This window comes from Notothenia rossii (genome assembly GCF_949606895.1).
Source record: "Notothenia rossii genome assembly, chromosome: 7".
Lineage (NCBI taxonomy): Eukaryota > Metazoa > Chordata > Actinopteri > Perciformes > Nototheniidae > Notothenia > Notothenia rossii.
In genome coordinates, this window is record NC_136905.1 from 23,647,902 (window position 1) to 23,671,025 (window position 23,124).

The 23,124-nt window shown below is 40.0% G+C and overlaps 1 protein-coding gene across 1 annotated transcript in view; it reads left to right on the plus strand.

Annotated features, from left to right (window-relative positions):
• The window catches only part of LOC307046825 (threonylcarbamoyladenosine tRNA methylthiotransferase-like), an 87,865-nt gene that overhangs the window by 59,177 nt on the left and 5,564 nt on the right, over positions 1 to 23,124 (plus strand). Inside the window, exons 2-3 of the mRNA XM_079693470.1 lie at positions 7,421 to 7,504; positions 11,653 to 11,817. Coding sequence (XP_079549596.1) covers positions 7,421 to 7,504; positions 11,653 to 11,817 — 249 coding nt within the window. The remainder of the gene's footprint in view (positions 1 to 7,420; positions 7,505 to 11,652; positions 11,818 to 23,124) is intronic.

Below are 23,124 nucleotides of genomic sequence, written 5' to 3' on the forward strand. Positions count from 1 at the left end.
TGAGGGTAGAACAAAATACCAAAACCAACACGGCATATTGTCTTCCTCTTTCAAGAGGCTTATTCAAAGAGAACTTCCCAAAGATCAGAGCATCTCTCTTTAGCCCTGTTAAATCACTCCCTGCAACGATTGTTTAGCAGGATACAAAACCAAATCTGTTACTGCAGGGGGCTACACAAGTCTGTGTGTGGGGGTCTGTTGAACGGATGATGATTGCGAGTACATGTGCTGCTAATTGTACATATATAATTTGTGAGCCAAAAGACATGTCATATTCCGCCATTGGTAAAAATCAGTGGGTCAGAAATAAATGTACAATGAGTGGGACAATGCAGATTAGCTTTGGTGTTGCACAAGCCTTCAAGCCACTCCTTTGGGGGTACAGTTATCAGATGGCTTTGTCAAACACTGTGGTCAATTGTACTAATGATAAAAAGCTGCAAACAAATGGGGATAAACACTTTTTGTAAAAAAAAAAGACTAATGTATGGTTCGATGATACAATTACATTTTGAAGTTTTTTTTAGGACATTATCTTGTTATCCTGTTGTGAGAGCAACTTGCAGGTTTTTTTTTTTTACTACATTTATGCTTAACCTGAAAATTACAATTAAAAAAGTTAATGCAGGATCTGATATGTTTTACAAGACATACTGTAAGGGCAGAAATTCAGAGGGAAATGAGCTGTTTTGAGCTCTGCTACTAAAAGCTGCTTTTTTTAACGTCATACGTCAAACGCGTCATATTACGTCACATGGGGGAGCAACTTTCTCGGACTCCTTCTCTGCCCAATCCGCGGTAGTAGTTTATAGTTGGTTTGAGCGGTTGTGATTTAGTGAGCTGGTATTTTTTCGGTCATTTTACATTGCATTTCACCATTTGTAATCATGGTGAGCTGGAGTTTGTGCAGGTTGCACTCCATTATTTCGACTTTCTTATCTCATAATTATGACTTTTTATCTCATTATTTCGACTTTCTTATCTCATAATTATGACTTTTTATCTCATTATTATGACTTTTTGTCTCATAGTTTCAACTTTCTTATCTCATAATTATGACTTTTTATCTCATTATTTCGACCTTCTTATCTCATAATTATGACTTTTTATCTCATTATTTCGACTTTCTTATCTCATAATTATGACTTTTTATCTCATTATGACTTTTTATCTCATTATGACTTTTCATCTCATTATTATGACTTCTTATCTCATAATTTTGACTTTTCAGGGGGGTTTGATTCACTTCTGTGCAGGACCGCCATAATGCACGGGCTGATCTGGGCTGAAGCCCAGGGGCCTACGGCAGAGTCCTGCATCGGGTCGGGTATCCGCGGGTACCCGACGGGTGAACCGCAAAAAAGGTGATTTGCGGGTGGTATTTTTTCAAACGCTTTTTTCCGGGTTCGGTTCTGGGTAAAACAAAGATGATGCGGGTCGAGTTGCGGGTGTTGCATAACAAATACATTTAAATAATAATAATTTAGTTTAATGTTTAAATCCTCAGACCTCTCCTCCGCGGGACCGAGCATAATCATAACCTCTGCAGCGCATCTATCTGCTGCTGAGCTCGCCACATTCTGAATGGCTGAGGTGAAGCTCTCTATAGCGGAGAATACAGCATTTTCAATAACTCTTCCTCAAGAGCGAAATCCAACGTCTGGGGGGCTTTTGGTGTCATCCTAGATGGAGAAAATAACCAACATCCCAGGCTTTTTGAGCCAAATATGCAACTGCGTGTGTTAATAATTGCACGTTTTCACTGCTTATATATATGCGGGTTCGGGTCGGGTTGCGGATCTTGTGCCGGCGGGTCGGGTCGGGTTGCGGAACTAATTGGCAATATGTGCGGGTAGCGGGGCGGGTTCGGTATTGCACGTCGAGGGTGCGGGGCGGGAGCGGGTCTTGAAAATCAGACCCGTGCAGGACTCTGGCCTACGGAGATCAGGGGCCTATCATGAGGTTATGGCTAGAAAGGATCCGTCTTGTGTAAAACTCTCGCGAGAGTTTGCAAGTCACGTGGCTGAATGTTTACGTTTGGAAGGCAGCCTTTCAGTTACGATCGTTAATCAGTGGGCCACAGGCAGCAAATGATGGTGAGAAGCTAAAATATCTATTAATTATGTCAATGAAAGGGAGTGTGATTGTTGAAATAGGGTGTTAGCGGTCTTGCTGTTCAAAGAAGAATGACAACACTATAGATCACCAACACTATGGTTTATTTTGTATTCACAGGCTAGTCAATGTTGTCGCAGTAAAAGTCCCAAGATAGCTCCTGGTGCAATAGAATGTTCCCTTTCAGTATTTTACTATTATGTCTGATGTTTCTCTATTAATATTGCTGCTGCTTTAATGTGTATGTTGCATGTTACTGCTGTAGATGTGTTTCCGAGCCGCTCCGATTACAACGAGAGTTACAACAAGAACGTGACGTCATATTTACAGAAGACGGATCCTTTCTAGCCATAACCCTATCATGAGCCAATACAACAACAAAAAAATGTCTAAAATATATTTTTTTTATTTCGGATCTTTTATTTTTATTTTAAATAAACAAAGTCTTGGCTTTCAGAATATTACACTTTTATTTCCAAAATCACACGATAAATACATTTTTGAAGCTTGTAGAGGGAAGAAGACATCTCTCCCTCGCCACTCTGCTGTTCTGCTGTTCCCCTCCCTTCGCTGAAATTATGAATGTAAGGCGTATAGTAATCATAGATAACACGGCAGGGTCCGTTACAGTTTGTTTTCATCTGGTTTCAAATAAACAAAGCCTTGGCTTTCAGAATATTAAACTTGTTTCGGCAAATTCAGATGATAAATACAACTTTGAAGCTTGTAACGGCATAATTACAAGCGGAGAACGGAGTAACTTGACGTCACAGCAGGCATAACAACAGCCGGTGTTTCTCGTGAGTGTTTTCCCCGGGAAACAAACACAATACACACAAACGCAAAAATACACAAACACACACATGTATACACACACACACACACACTCGTGAGCTTCCCCCAGACCAGTAATTCAAAAGAAATATCTTCCCTCCGTAGTATTTTGATCATTTGCTCCGCTAATCAATCAGATCGATGGATTCCAGAGATTTTTCTCAAAAATGATGACTACGAAACAGTCAATGGGCACCACTTAACAGCCAATCGGAATGAGAATATGTTTCACATGTGACTTATTCAAATTGCGAGAGATTGAGTGACAGATGAAGGTTGTTTAGGAGAAAATGTTGGAGAAGAAAAAGTTTGAGAGTGGTGCTCAGAAAAGGAAATTGTTGAGGGAAAAGGAGTTTCGAGACAAGCAGCTATTACAAAAAATGCCGAAGCTTACAGGTTATTTTAAACCTGTAAGCCAGGATGAGGAGGAAGGACAGATGAGTTCTGTACCGAGCGGCAGCGGTGCCAGCCGCGGGGCCTCGGAGCCAAGTAGGCCGTCTGGTTCTGATAGGGATGGAGTAGCGGGAGAGGAAAAACAGACAGGAGGGACATTATCTGTTGGAGGAGATGGAGAGGACGACGAGGACTTGCTACGTGGAGCGGAGCCAATGGCAACCGGACAATGAGGGAGGCCCGATACGTCACTCATCCGGAGGAGAGGACCAGGCGCGCGTAGAGCAGAGTGGAGAAGTGCGATCACAGAGCCTGCCGAGGCTATAAATGACTTAAATTTGTTGTTTAAATAGGGGGCCTACAAAGCCCCAGGGCCTGATGGCGGGTTAAGGCGGGCTTGCTTCTGTGTCAAAACTAGAATTGTGATCCATGTTTATTCATACGTTAGACCGGCCGCTCTCCCCCATGTGACGTCACACGCGGGAGGTCACGTGGGGAGACTTTTTTATGCGGAAGTAAAAATTTCTCACAAAAATGGCGCCAGATGTCACTGTAGTGTATATTTCTGTATATTTTTTTGAAATTTAGTGTATTCATCATTTTCCTACACATTTATTCACTGGTGTCTCTAACCTGCAAGTTGCTCTTTGACCACAATGATTGAGTTGTCGTTTATAACCTGCCAATTAATGCTAAAAAATAACTAATGCTGATAAGTCCCACTAATTAGTAGTTTTTTTAGTGTTGATGCATATTAATAAATTAAAGTGTGTAATGATTATATATTTGTAGCAATATCTGGGGATACCTACACCCAATGAGCCGCAAATTTTATTTAGACTAGGCGCCATCATAGCTGTTTGAATGGTGTCACAATGTACCTCCTTGAGCACTTTACATTATTGAATTAGAACATTGACTCATAACCTGGAGTCGAATGGATGAATAAAATCCTCTACACTATGTCATATAATATCAATATACAGAATATAACATGATGATTTAGTGTGAGCTTTAAAGAGTAAGCATTTTTTTAGAATAGGTCTTGATAACGTAGTTTTTCCTTGTTGTAGCTATAGGCTGTGTGTGTGGCACTGTGAGTTTAAACGTCTCTTCATTTGTATTAAGACCACAGTCGTGCTGAAGGACATTCAAATAAATTGAATGGGACATTTTTGTAAAGGATATCCATCCTTAACGCGTTGCTTTCTTAAATTCATCGATACCATAAAAGATTTTAAATCAGCCTATGCCTACTACTTTGGTGTTATTATTTTCCTTTGACACTGACTATGAGCTCTCATAATTAATCCTATGCAACAGGCTGGCCGCTTTTCAGTAGAAACATAATCCACTTCCACTTTAAAATAAATAAGGATGCCGTTATAATTTTTGCGAATTGCTCCTGTGTTTGTGACTAAAATTCACAGTTCTTTCATTATCCCTGTTGTGATGTGGATTTATTATTAATTAAACTCATGATCCCACAAATCTGTAGTGAATCTGCTGTTTATCATGGGATGTTATCTCTGGATGGCAAAGTAAATAAATGTGTCGCAATGCAGAGACATAGACATAAGCACCTTGGTTGGTATTCTGTAAGAAATGTCAATACCTGGAGTAAATACAAATCTAAATGCAGCGCTCTCATATGCAGACCCCTACACTGCATACAAATAAATACACACAGCGCATGGCGTGGTGCACAGAAGTGTGTGCATCTCATGAACTTTGCATTTAATGAATTCACTTCATTCTCATATAAGTCATTGGTCTATGCCAGGGTGTGTGCATGCATGATCATCCTCTTATTTCACAGTTCAATCAACATATTAGGATATACTTTAATCCTCGATCATTGCTCCTCACTGGTTGTTTAGGGCTGGATTAGTTATCATTAAGTCAGGCAGATTCACACAAATTCACATCGTACACATCACATCTAGCCTTCCGTTAATCCAGATCTCCCTTCTGGTATACAGTGTGTTAATTAAATCTAAATTAAAACCTTTAGAGGCTTTGTAGAGAGCTAAATAGCTCATGATGAACCATCATCTACTTAACTTTTAAAGAGAGCACTGCTATGTGTGTTTGATATTTACTGAATTGAGTGGGAGAATCTGTGAAGAAATGCAAACAAAAGTCATGTGTTAGTGGTTGATGGTTAACAGAATGATACAATCTTATCAAGCAAGTTATCTTTAGGTTTTTTCAAAACATATTTTTTTCTTTCTTAAAAATAATTACAAAACTATGAAATGGTCTTATTTGTTACTAGATGTTAGGCTTAGTGCAGAGACATCAGCCTTCAGTGCAAAGGATTTCAAACAAAACGCCTGATTCAAATGTTTGCCATCCAATAATAATGTTCAAAGGATATTTTCTTTACACCCTATTTCTGAAAATTGCTCTGTTTGCAGGAAACAGTGATTTATTTGGTCTCCTTTTAAGTCTGTCAGCATGCCTGTGCAGGTGCTGTCTGTGTTGGAACACACACAAACACACACACACACACACACACACACACACACACACACACACACACACACACACACACAGTAAAATCAGTTTTTTTTTTAAAAGGAGTGGAGGATGAGAGGGAGTTATAGTGGAAGCAAGAGAGGTATTAACAACAAAGAAAATGCCCCGAGATAGGAGAGAGGGATGGAAGCAGAATGATAAGGAGGGAAGAAAGGAGCAGAGAAGATGAGTGTCTGCAAAAATGGAAACACCCTGAGCAATGTGTCAGAGCCATGACTTCTAAGGCTCTGACACATTGCTAAGGAAATGATCAGTCAGCACAGTTTCACAGCGCTCATCACTGACAGAGTTGAAATGCAAATACTGCCCACTGAGCTTCCAGGACACTCTGTACTGTATGTTGCTGAAACCCAGGTGTGATGGTTCCTTCTGTGATGGTGCCTTACATGACAAGATCAATGGCTTGTCTTTATAACAATTTGTCATGGCAAAATAAATGCGTTGCTTCTCACCTATGACATTGTTTTCAGTTCAGGTCAATGTTTTAAATACATCCAAGACTAAATGTTCATCAATCAGGACACTTGAGGAGATCCATTCGACCATGCTATCAACAATATTGACTTTGTTCATCCATGTGACAAAATATATTTCCCTTACTGTCAATCCAACAGTGGTTGTATTCATGCCTGACTAAACCTTCAAACCTTTGATTTTTCTCTTTCTCCCTCTTTGAGTCAACAACATTTTTCTACAGAAAATGACTTCCTTTGATTGTGTCTCTTACAAAATGTCTTGATTGGGTGGCCTTGTTGTTGTATTTCATTTTCTGATTTCCTGAATAGTAGATTTGCTTTAAGTATTTTAATAGTGTCTTGTATAGCCTTGTTAGTTTTGATAGTTCGATAGAACTCAATGTTCTCCCAGCCAAAGCACTACAATTTAAGTATCTTGGCAACCTTGAGATTGTAATTAAATGGTGAACTGCACCAACAGAAAACATGAAAAAACATGAGAGCGAAACTTTGATTGAATTGGGATCGTATTGAATGTTGTGTGACAAAGGCAAACTTGCTTGTGTTCAATAAAACCTTAGAATTGACTGAGCCCCACATTTGGCCTATCCAACACAATACGTCCATTCATAGCCAGTGCTTCCATATGAACAGTAGATACTCATTCATATTTACTGTTCATACTGTAAACAAAAATAATTATTTTCCAGTGTTTTGATATAGTCAAATCAGTAAATATTCGAATAAATATGGACTCTTTCTCACTCTAAAGAACATTACTGGCAAGAAAAAAAAGGGCACTTATGTGATCAGACAACACCTCCCAAAACCAGATGCAGAGATACTTTTCTTTAGAGATGAGACATAAAGAGGGTCCTAAATGATTAGCAGGGATATTTATCCTGTTGTTTTGCTGAGGTCAGGTTAGGTAGTTGGCATACATCTGAAGACATGCATACATACAGATATATAGATAAAACCCATTTGTACTAATGTGGCTTAAAAGACAAATGTGTTATTAGTCAATAAACGTTTCGATATGTGTTGTCTGATAAATGTTTTCTCTCTTTCTCTGTCTGTAGGTAGGGGAGAGGCAACATGTGCTGGTGACAGAGGAGTCATTTGATGCCCAATACTATGTGTCTCACAACAAGTTCTACCAACAGGTAAGATAATGGTTCAAATTCTTTAATAAATGACTTGTGTGCTTAATCTATACGACCAAGCGGCAAACTCTGGGGCAAACTGCTGTTCATCTATTGGCCGATAGGAGATGGCTGCAGAAAGGAGCAATTTCCATAGACCCCCGTGTTAAAATGCCCAACTTTACAGCAGAAATAAACATGTTTCTACCCCTGGATGCAATACAAATTATTCTGGATATAGTTAGATTCCACCTTCATGACAATGGATCAAGGAGTGCATTTTTTTATAACCCCTTTTAGCAATATTAGGTTTTAACTTTTTTTGCATAAATTAGGGAATGGTCAGGTCTCTGTGGTGACTGCTGCTTCTAGCTTTCTGTCCCTCTGCTAGCTCTGTTAGCTCCAGGATGGCTGATCCGGGGAACACAACTTGAACTCGGACGTGTTTGTTGTGTTGGTACCTTGTGGAGTATCATGGTGGCCCCACTCAAAGTTATGTGATGAGGCCCTCTGTTTCGCGAGTGTCGACGGGGGGGGTGGGGGAGCACGCGCGTGAACTGCAAGCACTGGAGCCTGGCACGCTTGCACTAATTGCGCATAAAGGTGCACCGCATTTGCGCTTCAGGTGAGGCCCCACGCAGTCTGCGTGATCGGCGTGTAGGGTGGGTCGGCCCTGTGGAGTATTCTTCATTTAAATATCGGACTTATCTTATGCCGCCTCGGCTCCGCCTCTTTGCCCTTATTTGGAGCAGGCGGGAGTTAGACTCTGACATCACTGTCGAGACGGCAGCGGCCGACTCCGCCTACTAAGGGCTTCTCAGCAACTCTGCTGAAACCTATGGGTGACGTCACGGACACTACGTCCATTTATATATACAGTATGTATACGACATATGTAGTTATCCAACATTTTGTGATCAAACTTAAAATAAATTGTCATTGGCTGGCATGGATATCAGCATCTGCGAAAGGACAATTCAACACACTTGATGTTTGTTGATACTTTTGCATCGGATGAATCCTAAAATAGTCAAGTTGGCCTACAGACTCTTTCCCCCATCAAAATAACATACATTGAAAATGCAGTAAATTAATCTGTGTTTGATGATTTTTTTTCGTATGTGAAGCTAATCCAACCCTCCCTCATTTTCACACTTAGCAAATCAGGTCAGAAGCTTTGCTTTGCATGTCACAGAGCACTCACAGCAGGTGTCAGAATCTTAAGCTTGTATTGACTAAAGTAGGTTAGCTATAACATCACACACACTCACAAATACACACACACACCCTGCGGTGGTCATGAGAGCATTTGGCTGCTGATAGCGGCAATACTTTTAGCTTTTTTTTACTATACTAACATTAAGGTCAGCCCTAAAGACATGAACATTCCATCCTACACACACACACACACACACACACACACACACACACACACACACACACACACACACACACACACACACACACAACTGTTCACATACACACACATATCCGGATGGCTTCAAAGACCCTCTCTCAACCTGTGAAAAATTCACTTTAAAACATCTTCAAATAAATCAATTTCCTCCTGCTTTAACCATCATCAGAAACATGTTTGAAGTTATGCTTTTTATTAGCAGGGAGGGCAGGGGATGGTAATAATTTTTCCTCCCCTCCTTTCCTCCTCTTCTGCAGGCTATAAACTAAAGTTACAAGTGTCACTCGGTTCATGTGTCTGTTGTGGGGTGCACCCCTCTTCATGCACGTGTGCATTGGTGCATATGTAGGAATGTATGTCATGTGTGTCAGTTGACTGTACTCCAGAGGACAGCAAGCTGACATGTTTGATGTTTTTCCGCTGCCGTAATTTTTTTTTGGACATTAAGTATTTTGCATGTACTCCTAAATCAAACTGACTTGAAAAAAGAACATGAAAACACTATGTACCAATGTGTTCCTGAATCTGTCCCCCCAAGGGATACACCCCCGTATGATGTATACTTTATGTCTACATCTACAGGACACAGACACATACAGTACACTGGAGGCAGTATACACATTACCGATCTCTGAATTACATTTAAAAGTTGTATTCGTGCAACATCATTTCACTTTTTTCTCACTTTTATGATTATTTTTAAAAACTCACTATTTATTATTGGTGCTATACTTTCATCAACCTTTAAACTGAGAGATTAAACTTAACTGCACATATATCAAACAAATTCCCAAATATGTAATAAAAGAAACATGTAGAGAAAGGGATTGGTTTGTTAAGGGGCAAAATATGGGAAGGTCAGGGATCAGGGCAGAAATGAAAAGAGTAGTGGGAGCAGGAGAAAAAGGACTGAAGGAGGGGGGAGGTGGTTGTTGGTGCGTGGGTGGAGGGGAGTGGGGAATAAGGCAGAGAGAGTTATGAGTGTGAACAAATGGCCTAGTTTCACTTTTACACTATCAGATTGATATCTATCCTAACGGCTATAATAGGCACCCATCCCGTGTGTGTGTGTGTGTGTGTGTGTGTGTGTGTGTGTGTGTGTGTGTGTGTGTGTGTGTGTGTGTGTGTGTGTGTGTGTGTGTGTGTGTGTGTGTGTGTGTGTGTGTGTGTGTGTGTGTGTGTGTGTGTGTGTGTGTGTGTGTGTGTGTGTGTGTGTGTGTGTGTGTGTGTGTGTGTGTGTGTGTGTGTGTGCGTGGCAGACTGAGGAAGTAGGAGGAGGTGTTTCCAATGAAAACGGACAAGGCCTTTCATCATTTAATCATCCTGTAATGGGCATCAAATGACCCACACACACTAAACCCACTCACCTTCCTCCCCCACATCCCTGCTGTTTTACCTCTGCGCTCTCAGCCTGGTTGCAAGCCACACACACACACACACACACACACACACACACACACACATACACACAGCGTCCAGAGTGTCGAGCAGCAGGTGTGTTGATTAGGCAGGTGTGGCGCTGCCTGTGTGTCTGTTCGGCCTGTTCTCCATTTCCTATCATATTCCACCAGCTGGATAAAGACTGACAGATTAACTCTGAGCCAGGTTTGTTTCTGCTATCACAGCAGTAACACTCCCTCCACCAGTTCACATCTATTCACTGCCCAGTCAGTAGCTTAGCCCCACAGAGCCTTGTAATGGTTAGACAGACCCCCACATGATCTGAGTCAGCATGCACCCACCCTCCTGAAGTTTATCTGAGCAACACATAACATCCTCAGCAGCTCCCAGGTTACTGTTGGGCTGCGGAGCCTATAGAGATGAATACATCATCACATTATTATTGTTAGTATAAAACCATCTTTGAATTTGTTTAAAAATGTCATAACTGTTTCCAAATTGCTCAGCTGTTTATTCAGAGAGGATTGCGTAACTTTTTACATCAAAAGGTGAACAAAGGGTAATACAGTGAGATGTTATTTTTTCACTTGAGTAATATAATAAATCAGTGGTTGTTCTCAAATAAATCCTTTACTTTAGTTGTGACTAAAATTGTAAATCCGACCAATAATCACACCACAATAATAATAACAGTTTTTGATAAATCTGAAGTAAGGCAAAGAGCATACATCATTGTCTCTCTGTCAACTCTGTGCTTAGTTCGGAAATGGTTTTAAAGGAAAATCTTTTAGTATATGAACTTTACTTACAGGAGTAAGTCACTAAGAACACATTTCAGGCACTAATTATAACTTGTTATTTTCTCTTCCTTTCTGCTATGATCAGTAGAGATGGTTTGTTTCCATGGTGAAATAATAAGACAAACCAGCAAATCCCGGTGGTTTTATCTCACAGCTGTTGCCGTAGTTTTTGACCTTGAGGGCATCCATAAATGCAACTGAAAACACTCAGCTCTGTGCTTTCTTTTAAGCAAGCAGGGACTAGCTAAATAAAAAAGGTGAGTGAGTATTGGGGAACAGTTTTGAGCAATATTTAATTGAAAATGTACATGATAGATGTGGTGAAAAATGCAGATGGATGTTTATTCTTTTGAATGGATGGTTGTTTAGGTCTACCATTTTACGTGAATGATGGCAAGTTGCTGAACATATCTCACCTCTGGTCAATAAAATACACTCATTGTTCAATGAATAAATTCACAAAGGTTTATGAATGATTAATCGTGTAACTTTGAAAATGTTCTTAAACTTTATAGTGACATTAATTATAATGTCTGGTTCCTGTTTTGCAGGTGCTGGTGCCTATGAGGACTGAGTTCAAAGGGAAGATGATCGAGGTGGACATTTACGAGGCAGGAAAACACTTCCTGAAAGGCCGACCAGTAGAAGACAGTAAGCCCTTCACTGCCTCCATTGCTGCCCCGTTTCAGAAAGGAGAGGTGTCTGGCCTGAAGAAGGTAAACACAGACACAAACATACACACACACACACACACGCACGCACGCACGCACGCACGCACGCACGCACACGCACACGCACACGCACACACATGCACACATCCAATCACTTTATTTTCCTGATTTGTGTAAACGCAGTCAGCACTTCATGGCTGTACAAAGGATAATTAGTTATAGCATATATAGCAGAGTTTACTTTAAAACTTTACTACGGTTGATTTAAAAAAACAAAAATAAATTGCACCACATTTATAAAAGTAATGTCAGGAATGTAAAACAAATGGTTGTCTATCCATGTTGCCATATCTCTGAGTTAATGTGTTATACCTCTTATATGTAGTCACTTTTTCTTGATGAAATCAGTAAAAAGTTCATTGCAGTATATTTAACTGCTTTAAATCAGTTGCCAATGTGGTATGTGTACGGCATTGGTGAACATGAGTCTACCAGATGTGTACTGCATTTGTTTGGGCTAATGACATGATTTAGCCTGCATCTGTCATGCACTGTATGTTTTTTCCTTATCAAAACCATAAAAAGTGTGTTTACAACACACTATTTAAGTTGTATTCAGTCAGCAAATGAATAACGTGTGTTTGTGTGAGTGTGTCCACATTTTTAATCCATTCTGGCTTCTACAGTTTGTGGAAAAGCCCCAGTGTATCAGGCGTGAGATAAGTAATTTTAGATAAGCTGTGGCTGGCTAAACTGTCCTCTGTCTTCTTTTCTGCCATAAGCACACACACACACACACACACACACACACACACACACACACACACACACACACACACACACACACGCACACGCACACGCACACGCACACACCATGTTAATGTATCTGTTTCACTGCATGTTATTTTTCACTCTGACTAGCTGGAGCTTATAGCTCAGGACATGGAGTCACAGAGCAGAATATGATACACTTTCTAATTTCACACTCCATCAGCCTTTACTGCCAGAAAGAGAGGGAGGGGAAGAAAGGGAGAGAGGGAGAGAGATGGAGAAATGGATGGAAGAGAATGAGATAAAAAGAGCAAAAGAGGAAGGTTTCACAGGAAGCCATGCGATGAAAAGTTCAGAAGTGGAGAATAGACCTTGTAAAACTAGATGCCTCATAAAGCCTGCAGCCCGTCCAATGCACAAGCTTTCCCACCACTTACTGTCCCTCTCCATCTTTCAACATTCTTCAACATGTTCACATGCACACATTCTTCATACTGTTATGCACACTGTTTCTCACACACTGGCATACACTATGTCTAGTCCATATATTGTAAATACCTTTGTCTGGATATTTCCTGACAAGTACCAAGTCCCGGGGTCCAAATGAGTTTCAGAAGTTTTTCTCAAAGGAAAATGTCATTATCTCTACACTCATTGTGCTCTAGATCAGTGGTTCCCAAACTTTTTCTATCAGGCCCCCACTTTTGAGAAAAATTAAAGTCGGGCCCCAAATCAGGCTCAGTGGTGGCGCCAGAGATTTATTTTGGGGGTGCTGTGAGGTAGCTTGACGTTTCATAGAGGGTGCTCAAACATTTAGGGTTTCCCATTAATATACCAGTCGCTCCAGTGGAATTTTCTACTGCAACAATCCCCACGCATATACACAGTGTGACAGTTACAATGAAGGCTCGATAATCAGCTCACGGCATATAGGTGTAAGCCGGGGTCAAATGCTATTTATATAGGTGGTGTGTGGACCTTACATAGGGGGGTCCGGGGGCAAGCTCCCTCGGGAAGATTTATTTTTAAATATTGAAGTTAAAAGCATCAATCTGGTGCACTTTGAGAGCAAAATGAAGAGATCTATGGATACATCTCTCAACACCCATATGAAACTACTTTTTCTTTATGGATATTTTACAAATCATCCTTTTAAACGTTATTCTTTTTTTAATGTCATATAGTATTTCATACCTGTTTTTCATGTATTCTCTTATTTTTTTATAACTATAATGATCATATAAACGTGTGCCTCGGAAATAATTGTTTACATTAATGGTGACCAAACGTTTGAGACCCACTGAGATAACACTGAGAGAGTCCTTTAGTTCACTGAGCCCCTCAGTCTGACAGGAGAGGACTCTCCTCCACTTAGTTGTTGAAAAAACTCCTCATATCCGTTAACGTAGCTCGCTAGCACCAGAAGCTAACAACAACGATCTCCGGTACCGGTGCGCTCTCTCTCGGGGAGGGCGTGCCCCCCACTTTGGGAACCACTGCTCTAGATGAAATTGCATGTTCAAACCTCAAGTTTGAAAGAGGAAGAAAAGAGTGTCTTTGTCACTTTCTTAATATTTGGGAATAACAAAAGCCGAATAGGACACAAAATCTCTTTCTATCGTTTCACACACCTAGTGTCTGTGAACACACCTGGTGCTTTGAGGTTTGGGGTGTGTACAAAATGTACTATAGCTATTTGTTTAAAGTAGGTTGAGACTACAACAACATTTTCAACCACGAAAAAGGAACTGATAACGAGTGTCATAAGTGTACTTGAAATTGTGACAGCATTTGAGTGGAGAAAAAAAGGAGGCAGCCCAACTTAAGATTTAAACCACATACAGATAGAGAAACAGACCAAGGTGAGTGGCAGTTCAGCGTATGAACATTTGTTGTAATACAGTTCAGGATTTGAAAAAAAGAATTCTCTGCTGTCCACGGCTCATTGCCAATTAACATACTGTTATATTACGTGATCTCCAGTGATGCCGCTGATGATCTGTAACCCATAGTCCTTATGGCCAGCGATGTCAGCTCTTAATGACACAAGAGTGGCACTGGAGCACCATGCTAATAGATAAGTGAACTAATGGCTTGGAAACAGCAGTATTATGGAGCTATTTCAGGGTCATACATTTTGAAAATTAAAAAAAAAATACAATTTATTTGAAAGTTCAAGTTTTTATCCTGAACTTTGAAAAATACAATGATGTATTCAAAAATAAAAATAAGTATTTGAAATCATTTTTCAGGTTGAATATTATTTTTGATTCAGTTCAGCAATTTATTAATATTTATAATATTTTGATATTTGAATCCTTATTTTTTTCAGTTGCAGATTTTTCGTTTTCAGATTCAAAACAATTATTTTTTCAGTTTCAAATCTTGTTTTTTCAGGTTTCAAACGTTTGGCCCTGATGTTGCTTGGGGGGGCGGGGCTTGGCAAAGAGTAGTTTGGCATCCTGAGTGACAGGCCTCCCTCTGTCATGTTGCCTTCATGGATGTTAGGTAGCGCGAGAAATATAACTCAATACTTTCTATACACAATACTCCTGTGATTGGTGGGAAATAAAACTGATACCAGTGTGAAAGTTCCGTTAAGCGAGCTGTTGAGCATCGTAGTTGGCAACAATCAAGGTATAAGCGCAATAAACTGTGCTAGAATGTGAAATTACGCATCCGCAACGAGCCAGCAGGTTGTTCTGGTGGACAACCAGAACCAGACGCCATCCCCCGCTGTCTCACGGAGAGATACCGCAGGTCCTTCCTTCCTGCAGCGGTCAGACTATACAATCAGCACAGCCCCTAGACCCCGCACAAAACAACACAGACTATAACACCTCTTGTTGATAAATAACAACTATGTGCAATAGATGAGAGTAACACCTACGTCATTTCCGGGCAAAAATTATGGCCCCGCTCACTTTTGGGGGAAAACAACGCTGTCATTTGAATGGCGGTCAATACAAATTCTGAAGTTTTTGCCCATCCGATCAATTTTTTTTGAAAACCGTGGATTTTTGGATCTTCAAAGAGCTCGATTACGATGGCCAGTCAGGCAAACAATTACATTCGATCATTGGTAATCGACAATCGGTCTTGATATATGGTTAAATTAAAATCAGTAGGCGAGGCTGTAATTTCTCCAGCTGTTACTCTCATGAGTGAGGCGGAACATAATAGTTTTATCATGCCAAAAAGCTGCTGTGTCGTTTATTGCTCCTCAAACATTAAAAACAAATCCACAGTTACGTGTTTCTGTAGTTCTTCTAAGAAGAAAGGACAGTAACAGAAGATCTCTGTGGCTTCAGGCTCGATCGCCGTTCAAATGACAGCCGTTTTTCCCCCCAAAAGTGGGCGGGGCCGTAAAGTGACATAGATGTTACTCTCATCTATGAAAATCGATAGCCTACTGCTATATTTAACCATATATCGAGCCCGATCGTCGATTTCTAATGGCTTAATGCAATTGTTTGCCTGTCTGGTCATTGGAATCCGGCTCTTCGAAGATCCAAAAATCTCCGGTTTTCTTACATTTCCGATCGGATTGGCTAAAACTTCAGAATTTGTATTGACCGCCGTTCAACTGACAGCATTGTTTTCCCCCAAAAGTGGGCGGAGCCGTTATTTTTGCCCGGAAGTGACGCATTTGTTACTCTCATCTATATGTGCAATATATATATATATATGCCGTTAAAAACTGTGCAATATATATACCTGGCTGCTAAATCAGCAGAACTGTTACATGGTGTGTATTATGTAAAATGTGTAACTTTAAAAAAATATATAATTTCTTTTTTTAATCTTTAATACTTTTTTTATGCATGCTTTAGGTAACATTAAGCTGTCTTTGACTCTTCTCTGCTGTAACAATGTATATGTATCCCCTGTGGGACTAATAAAGGTATTCTGATTCTGATCGCAAAAACCAAGCCAATACTATGCTGCGTTCATGGAGCTACGTGGAAGTGGGGAAGGACATTGCTTGATTGCGGATACATAATTTCACATTCTAGCACAGTTTATTGCTCTTATACCTTGATTGTTGCCAACTACGATGCTCAACAGCTGGCTTAACGGAACTTTGACGCTGGTATCAGTTTTATATGACAGAGGGAGGCCTGCCACTCAGGAAGCCAAACTACTCTTTGCTAAGCCCCCTAAGCAACATCAGGGCCAAAAGTCGGAAAGTGAAAAAAAAAAGATCTGAAAGCGAAAATAAAAGGTCTGAAAGTGAAAAACGATCTGAAGGTGAAAAGCAATGTGAAACCTGAAAAAACAATATTTGAAACTGAAAAAATAATTGTTTTGAATCTGAAAACAAAAAATCTGCAACTTAAAAAAATAAGGATTCAAATATCAAAATGTATAAAAGTGAAATCTGAAAATAAATATTTTATTCAAAAAAATTGCTGAACTGAATCAAAAATAATATTCAACCTAAAAATGATATCAAATACTTGTTTTTATTTTGAATACATCATTGTATTTTTCAAAGTTCAGGATAAAAACTTGAGCTTTTAAATAAATTGAATTTTTTTGAATGATCAAAACTTATGAACCTGAAATAGCTCCATACAGCATGTGTAGGTTACACACACACAGCTCCCTGGTATATGTGATGTCCATGAAACCGATGAAGTCAGCATCTATGTAAATAATATTATTGCAGGTGAACAATTCTAATTGAAAGTATGCATGCACACACATATATTCAGTAATACCCTGCAACAGCAAACCCCTGTATACACACATACATAAGGGCATGCATCCATGCACACAGACACTGGTTGAAGGCTTATACATATTTGAAGCACATCTTTGTCCTTTGAGTTTCTACATGAGTCCACCCCACACTGAGCTGCATGTGTATGTGAGATGAATGAACGGTTAGGGAAAGGCAGATAGATGTTCACCCCCATGTCTTGCAGCAGAGTCTTTAATTACAGGCTTTTGGCAGCGAGCTCGATAAAAACATAAAGGACCAAGAGGAGAGAGATTGCGTGATGAGGTGCAATGATAGCTGAGTAGCTGATAGAAGGACGTAGTCTGAGCTTTTTCGTTTCCTCTAAGATGCAGAGAAGCAATGTAAGAGAAAGTGAGTATAAGAGAGTTGCAGATAAGTGGGTGATTGGATAGGCAGAGGAACCCACTAAGGTCTGTCATGTCCATTTGTCGAAAAAAGGAACAAAGTGAGTGCACTTCAGCCAGCATCCATATTGCAGTGTAGGATTGAAGAAATATTGCCATATAGATAGATGGATGGATGGATGGATTCATAGAGGAACGGCTTGTGAAAGCTTGTGTGGATTGCTTAGGAAGGACGTACCCAAAGTGGAAAAAATAGATACAATGATGAGACATGATGACATTGATGCACTGATGGATGAGCAGATGAAAGGATGCATGGATGTGTGAATATATAGACAGGTAGATGGATGGGTAGTGAGGATGGACTCATAGTGATCTGCTTGCACACTGTTCTTCGTCCATGTGCATCCCAAGACTCTTTTCTTTATCCACCATGACATGTTCTTAATGGTCTCATTCCATAGAACAAGACCAATGTTTAAGAGGGAGAAAAATTAGCTTTGTATTGGCATGGATGACATCCTTTCTTCTGTTCTCTCTCTTACTCTCTCTCTCTCCGTCTGTCATGCCATTTATTCACAGAAACAGCACTTTCCACAGAAGGGGAAGGACAGTAATGAGTCTTTTAGTGGGACACAATAGCAGAGAAAGCACTCAACAACACGGTGCAGGAAAGAAAAGGAGAAAGTATCTTCAGCAGTACTCATCCTCAGATGAAATTAAATGATAGAAGAGGCGGTGGGGGGAGGCCCAAAAAACATAACAACAGTGAAAGGGAGTACGAGCAGGGTAGACGGAGAGATCAGGAGACAAAAAGCAGCTTGAGAGCCACCAAATAATCAGGTCCTTTCACAGCATACTTTCTCAAGGGGACTGAGAGAATAGTGAGAAGAAAAGGGCTCTGCTCCTTCCAGGGGAGCAAACACAGCAAACTGACAGTTGGTATGAAGGACAGAAATTACAAAGGATGAAGCTGGGAGAGAGCTCGAGATGGAGGGATACAGGTAGTGAACAATGTCCCTCCATGGCCACACATTGACACTAAAAAATGGAGGCGAATGGAAAAAATCCTTGTTGTTGTATTACATTTATTTGTTCCCTTTCTCTGGAGCTGATACTCTTGTTTTTCCTACCCTTTTTTGTGTTTAGGCAAGGCAAGTTTATTTATATAGCACTTTTCTGTACGCGACAATTCAAGGTGCTTTACAAAACAAATTAAAATACTTTTTAGGAATAAATACAGTAAAAACACATATATAATGGCATTTTACAACAGGCATTACAAAGCAAAGATAATAAAATAATCAAAATAAACACCACAGGTATACAATACATGTTTAAAAGGCATACCGTAGTTCGAATATGAGCATCTGAATTACAAGCAGCGGCAAAGAGATATGTTTTTAGTCTCCATTTAAAAATAGTAAGCGTTTCTGCGGACGTGCATGATTTGGGTAGTTTGTTCCAGAGTGTCGGGGCATAATAGCTAAATGCTGCCTCTCCATGTTTTGTTGTTACTCTCGGAACCGATAGCAGACCCGTCCCAGAAGACCTGAGGCACCTTGATGGCTCGTAATTATGTAGGAGTTCAACAACATACTTTGGTCCTAAACCATGTAATGATTTAAAAACTAGCAATAGTACTTTAAAATCAATTCTTTGGCCGACTGGAAGCCAATGTAGAGATTTCAGAACTGTTTAACTTTTTTTCCTCTGGTTTTTCTTGTTTTATATCTGCCCGTTTTGTATTACTTCTACTTTCTATCACATCTTTCCTCAGAATTCAGTTGTAATCAGTCCAGTTCATGTTTGTGTGTTTGTGTTTTTTACTTATGTAAATGAATGACAAGAGAAATATAGAAACACAGATTGCGTGGACGTGGTAAAATTGTAACTGTGTCTTTGTCTACTCTAGTACAAGCTGAGTGGGCGGGATTGCTGGTATTTTGCATCATTATGTTTACAACACAGACACAAGCTTACATACACTACAGGTTCATTGGTAAAGCAGAGATTATACATGCACATATACACAGACCCTTGTACACACACATTAATGCACACACACACTTGTACAAAAGCGCAGTCCCCCCCGGTGGTGCGCATGGCAGACTCCTACTAGCCGCAGGCTATATGAGACACTGGCTGTACACACACAATCATGATGTCGACAAAACACACACACACACACACACGACCGACACAAACATATACACACTCGTACAAAAATCTGTATCTCACCCCAAACAATTGAACTGCTCTGTGTTGACATGCAACTGTTATGGATTGTTGCTTTGATGTTGCGTTATGCACCCATCATGTTGTCATCTGTATTGTCAGGAAAAGAACAAAAATCAAAGATTAGGCGGTCTTTTCTGGTGGGGGTACAGTTAATCCTCTCAAATCTTTATTTTTCTCCATTATTTAAAATGTCAAAAGGTTTTGCTTGGCCTTTGCATGACTTTGTTTACTCTAGTAGCAAATAATTTGTTTTTCCTTCAAAACAGCAGGCGTAGCTATTTTAAGCAATTCATTTAGCATGTCAAATCGTATTACATGGCCTCCGCTTTGTGTATACTTCAAGAACCAAAGTCACAGTAACAAACGATGTCAAGCCATCACAATTCAGTCTATTTTCACTATTCTTACCTAACATGTCAAGTGGCATTACGCGGCCTCATTCTGTTTTGTTTATTTAAAATCTCAAAGGGTTTTATATGGCCCTTGCTCTGATTTCACTTTGAACCAAGGATGGAATATTAAAATAACAATGCACTTTGCCAATAAACTGTTTAGGAAAAGTAACTTCGTGTTTTGGAATTTTTTTGTTCCATGTTTTCATGAAAATAGCCTTTCACCAGAATGTGCATTGTGGACAAACTCATTAGCAAAGCTCTTCCACAGATGAGTCACCCATGGCCCAAGTTTTCCTCTCAGCAGTTATACATGGCCTGAGGTGACTAAAGAGTTCAACTTGATCATTGTCCCACATGACAGCAGCAGACGTGAGAAACCCTCAAAAACACCTCCAGCCCTAAAGGGGTGTGTGGTGCAGTGGGTTGTGCATTGGTGTTCGGATCAGGGGGTCACAGGTTCAAACCCCACTGCAGTCAGCATGTCGTTGCGTCCCTGGGCAAGACACTTTACCCCAAATTGCTCCTGTGGGGATTGCCCACAGTATTTGGATAAAAGCGTCTAAAAAGTGACATGTAATGTAATGTAAAGGGTTTCGCATTCTGTCCCTTCTAGTGTTCGCCTCACATGCTCTCAGAAAATGCGGTGCCGCACAGCATTTGGAGACAGGACCAAACCATTACATGTAAATAGAGGGGGGTGTACAGAGGCTTTGGATAATTAACTTTTTCGAACAAAAAAAGTGAAATGAATCGTAAGTTTAGTGAGTACATTATCAATATAATGTTATATTAATGTTAATTATTGATGATTGATGAAAGGTTACTTAAACATTTTTTCTTAATGTTCTACAATGTTTGGGGCCCCTGTCAGTCACGGGCCCTTAGAATCGTCCTAACTTTTCACCACCTTATGGCGCCCCTGGTTACTTAGTAAGCATTTTGGTGTGGCTGAATAAGGTTCAGTGGAAGTTCTGGTCTTTCAAAACCTCCACATCCAGTCATCAGTTTAATGATTGTTGGCAGTCAAAAGTTTAATGTAGGCTTTTACTTTGCACATATTTTACTGGTTTTGAATCGTGCATATGGTATTCCCAATAGTAGACAACAGGGAGGACTGTCTACCCTATTACTTAGTGTAGGTGTCTTACACCAGAGACACCTAATGTAATGGTGTATTGTATTATGTCAAATTAAAACTGAAATATGTCCTTGGTTGTCTAACAACCACCTCAGGCCTTTCTCTTCTTTGCTTGCAGGCATATATACAATATTACTGAGGTTACATGAGACATTTTTTCTCAGTGTCAGCTTCTCAATATAAAACGGATATTTTTCATGTGTGTACCTTTGTCTCTGTATCTGTTATGTTTGTCCGTATACCTTTCTCCTGAAAGCATCTGATGTCTGTATAAGTGCCTTTTATGTGTTCAACACATAAACCTCAAACTATACACACAATGTTTTTCTGTATTTAGTTAAAGCAACTGTAAACCTTTTCTATGAGAAAACAACTTGATACATCTGTGTGTGTGAGAGAGAGAGTCATGTCAGTCTGATGCTCATATAAAGCAACTGTCTATCAGCTGGGGGGTGCTGCTGGTTTGGTGATGCTCTGGTGCGTTTCCCACACTGCGGCAGAGGAAGCCCTGAGTGAGCAGGGTGACTGGTTTCTTTAATGATGTTTTGGGTTTTCCTTATGCAGCAAGTAACACTGTTGTTGAGTGAAGGCAGGTCTGCACCAATGGTTTTTAATGGCACTGTCATGGACTTTTTATAATCCTGCTAGAATGTTCTCAGCATTACAGTTTTTTAGGGCTTAAGAGCCAGAACAAAACTTTGTAAGTTAAATCAGGAATTGTCTTTGAATTTCTTTTTCAGAGAACTTTAAAGGCCTTGGATTTAAAGTTCTGTTCACATCTACTGTGTGTCAATGTCATTAACATAATGATAGTAAGCAAAGTGTTGGCTTCACAACAGAAGATAGTTCTCACTCCCTGTTTGTATTTTGGTACACAGACCTGATGGTATTGATTTATTTTAGGGCCTGCAGACACTAGCAGATGCACTGTTGTGTTTTTTCTTCTGTTGACTTTGCTGTAATTCAGTCTTTCTGTTGCGTAGTTGTAGAAAATAAAAACTAGAAAATCTGAGTTTCTTGAATCATTTTATTGTTGGAAAAAATTGAAACCGAGATTAATATGATAAACCTTTTCGTTTATTATTTTCTGTGTTACAAAGTGAAATGTGCCTCTGTAAACTTGTATGATTTGTGTGCAAAAGTCAACGTGTAATAACACACATGTGTCATGGAGAAACACATCGTGACATAGTGTAACTTAATAATATGTTGGAGGTTTTGTAGCTTGAGTGTGTGTAAAGTTACACACATTGGAAAGAGGAAGACAAAGAAAACATGACCCAAGTTCCCCACTGAGCTTCTATTTCTCTTTTTGAGTCTCATAGTGTTCCAACAAAGTACCATAAATACGACTTGTTATCGCTCTTAATGTCTCCCTCATCCCTCTGTCCAGCTCCAAATACGGCTGCAGCTCTTTGTGATTGTCACTGTGGCTTTGTCAAATCACCCGTGACTAAATAGGCTGTTACAGTATCTGTTTAGACGCACACACACACACACACACACACACACACACACACACACACACACACACACACACACACACACACACACACACACACACACACACACACACACACACACACACACACACACACACACACACACACAAAACCACTTCCATAGTGGTTGTGTGTGTCTAGAGTGACACTGACAGCTGGTGAGGATCATGGGAGAAACGTGACCACTGTGTATTGTGCTTTCTGGCTCTTGTGA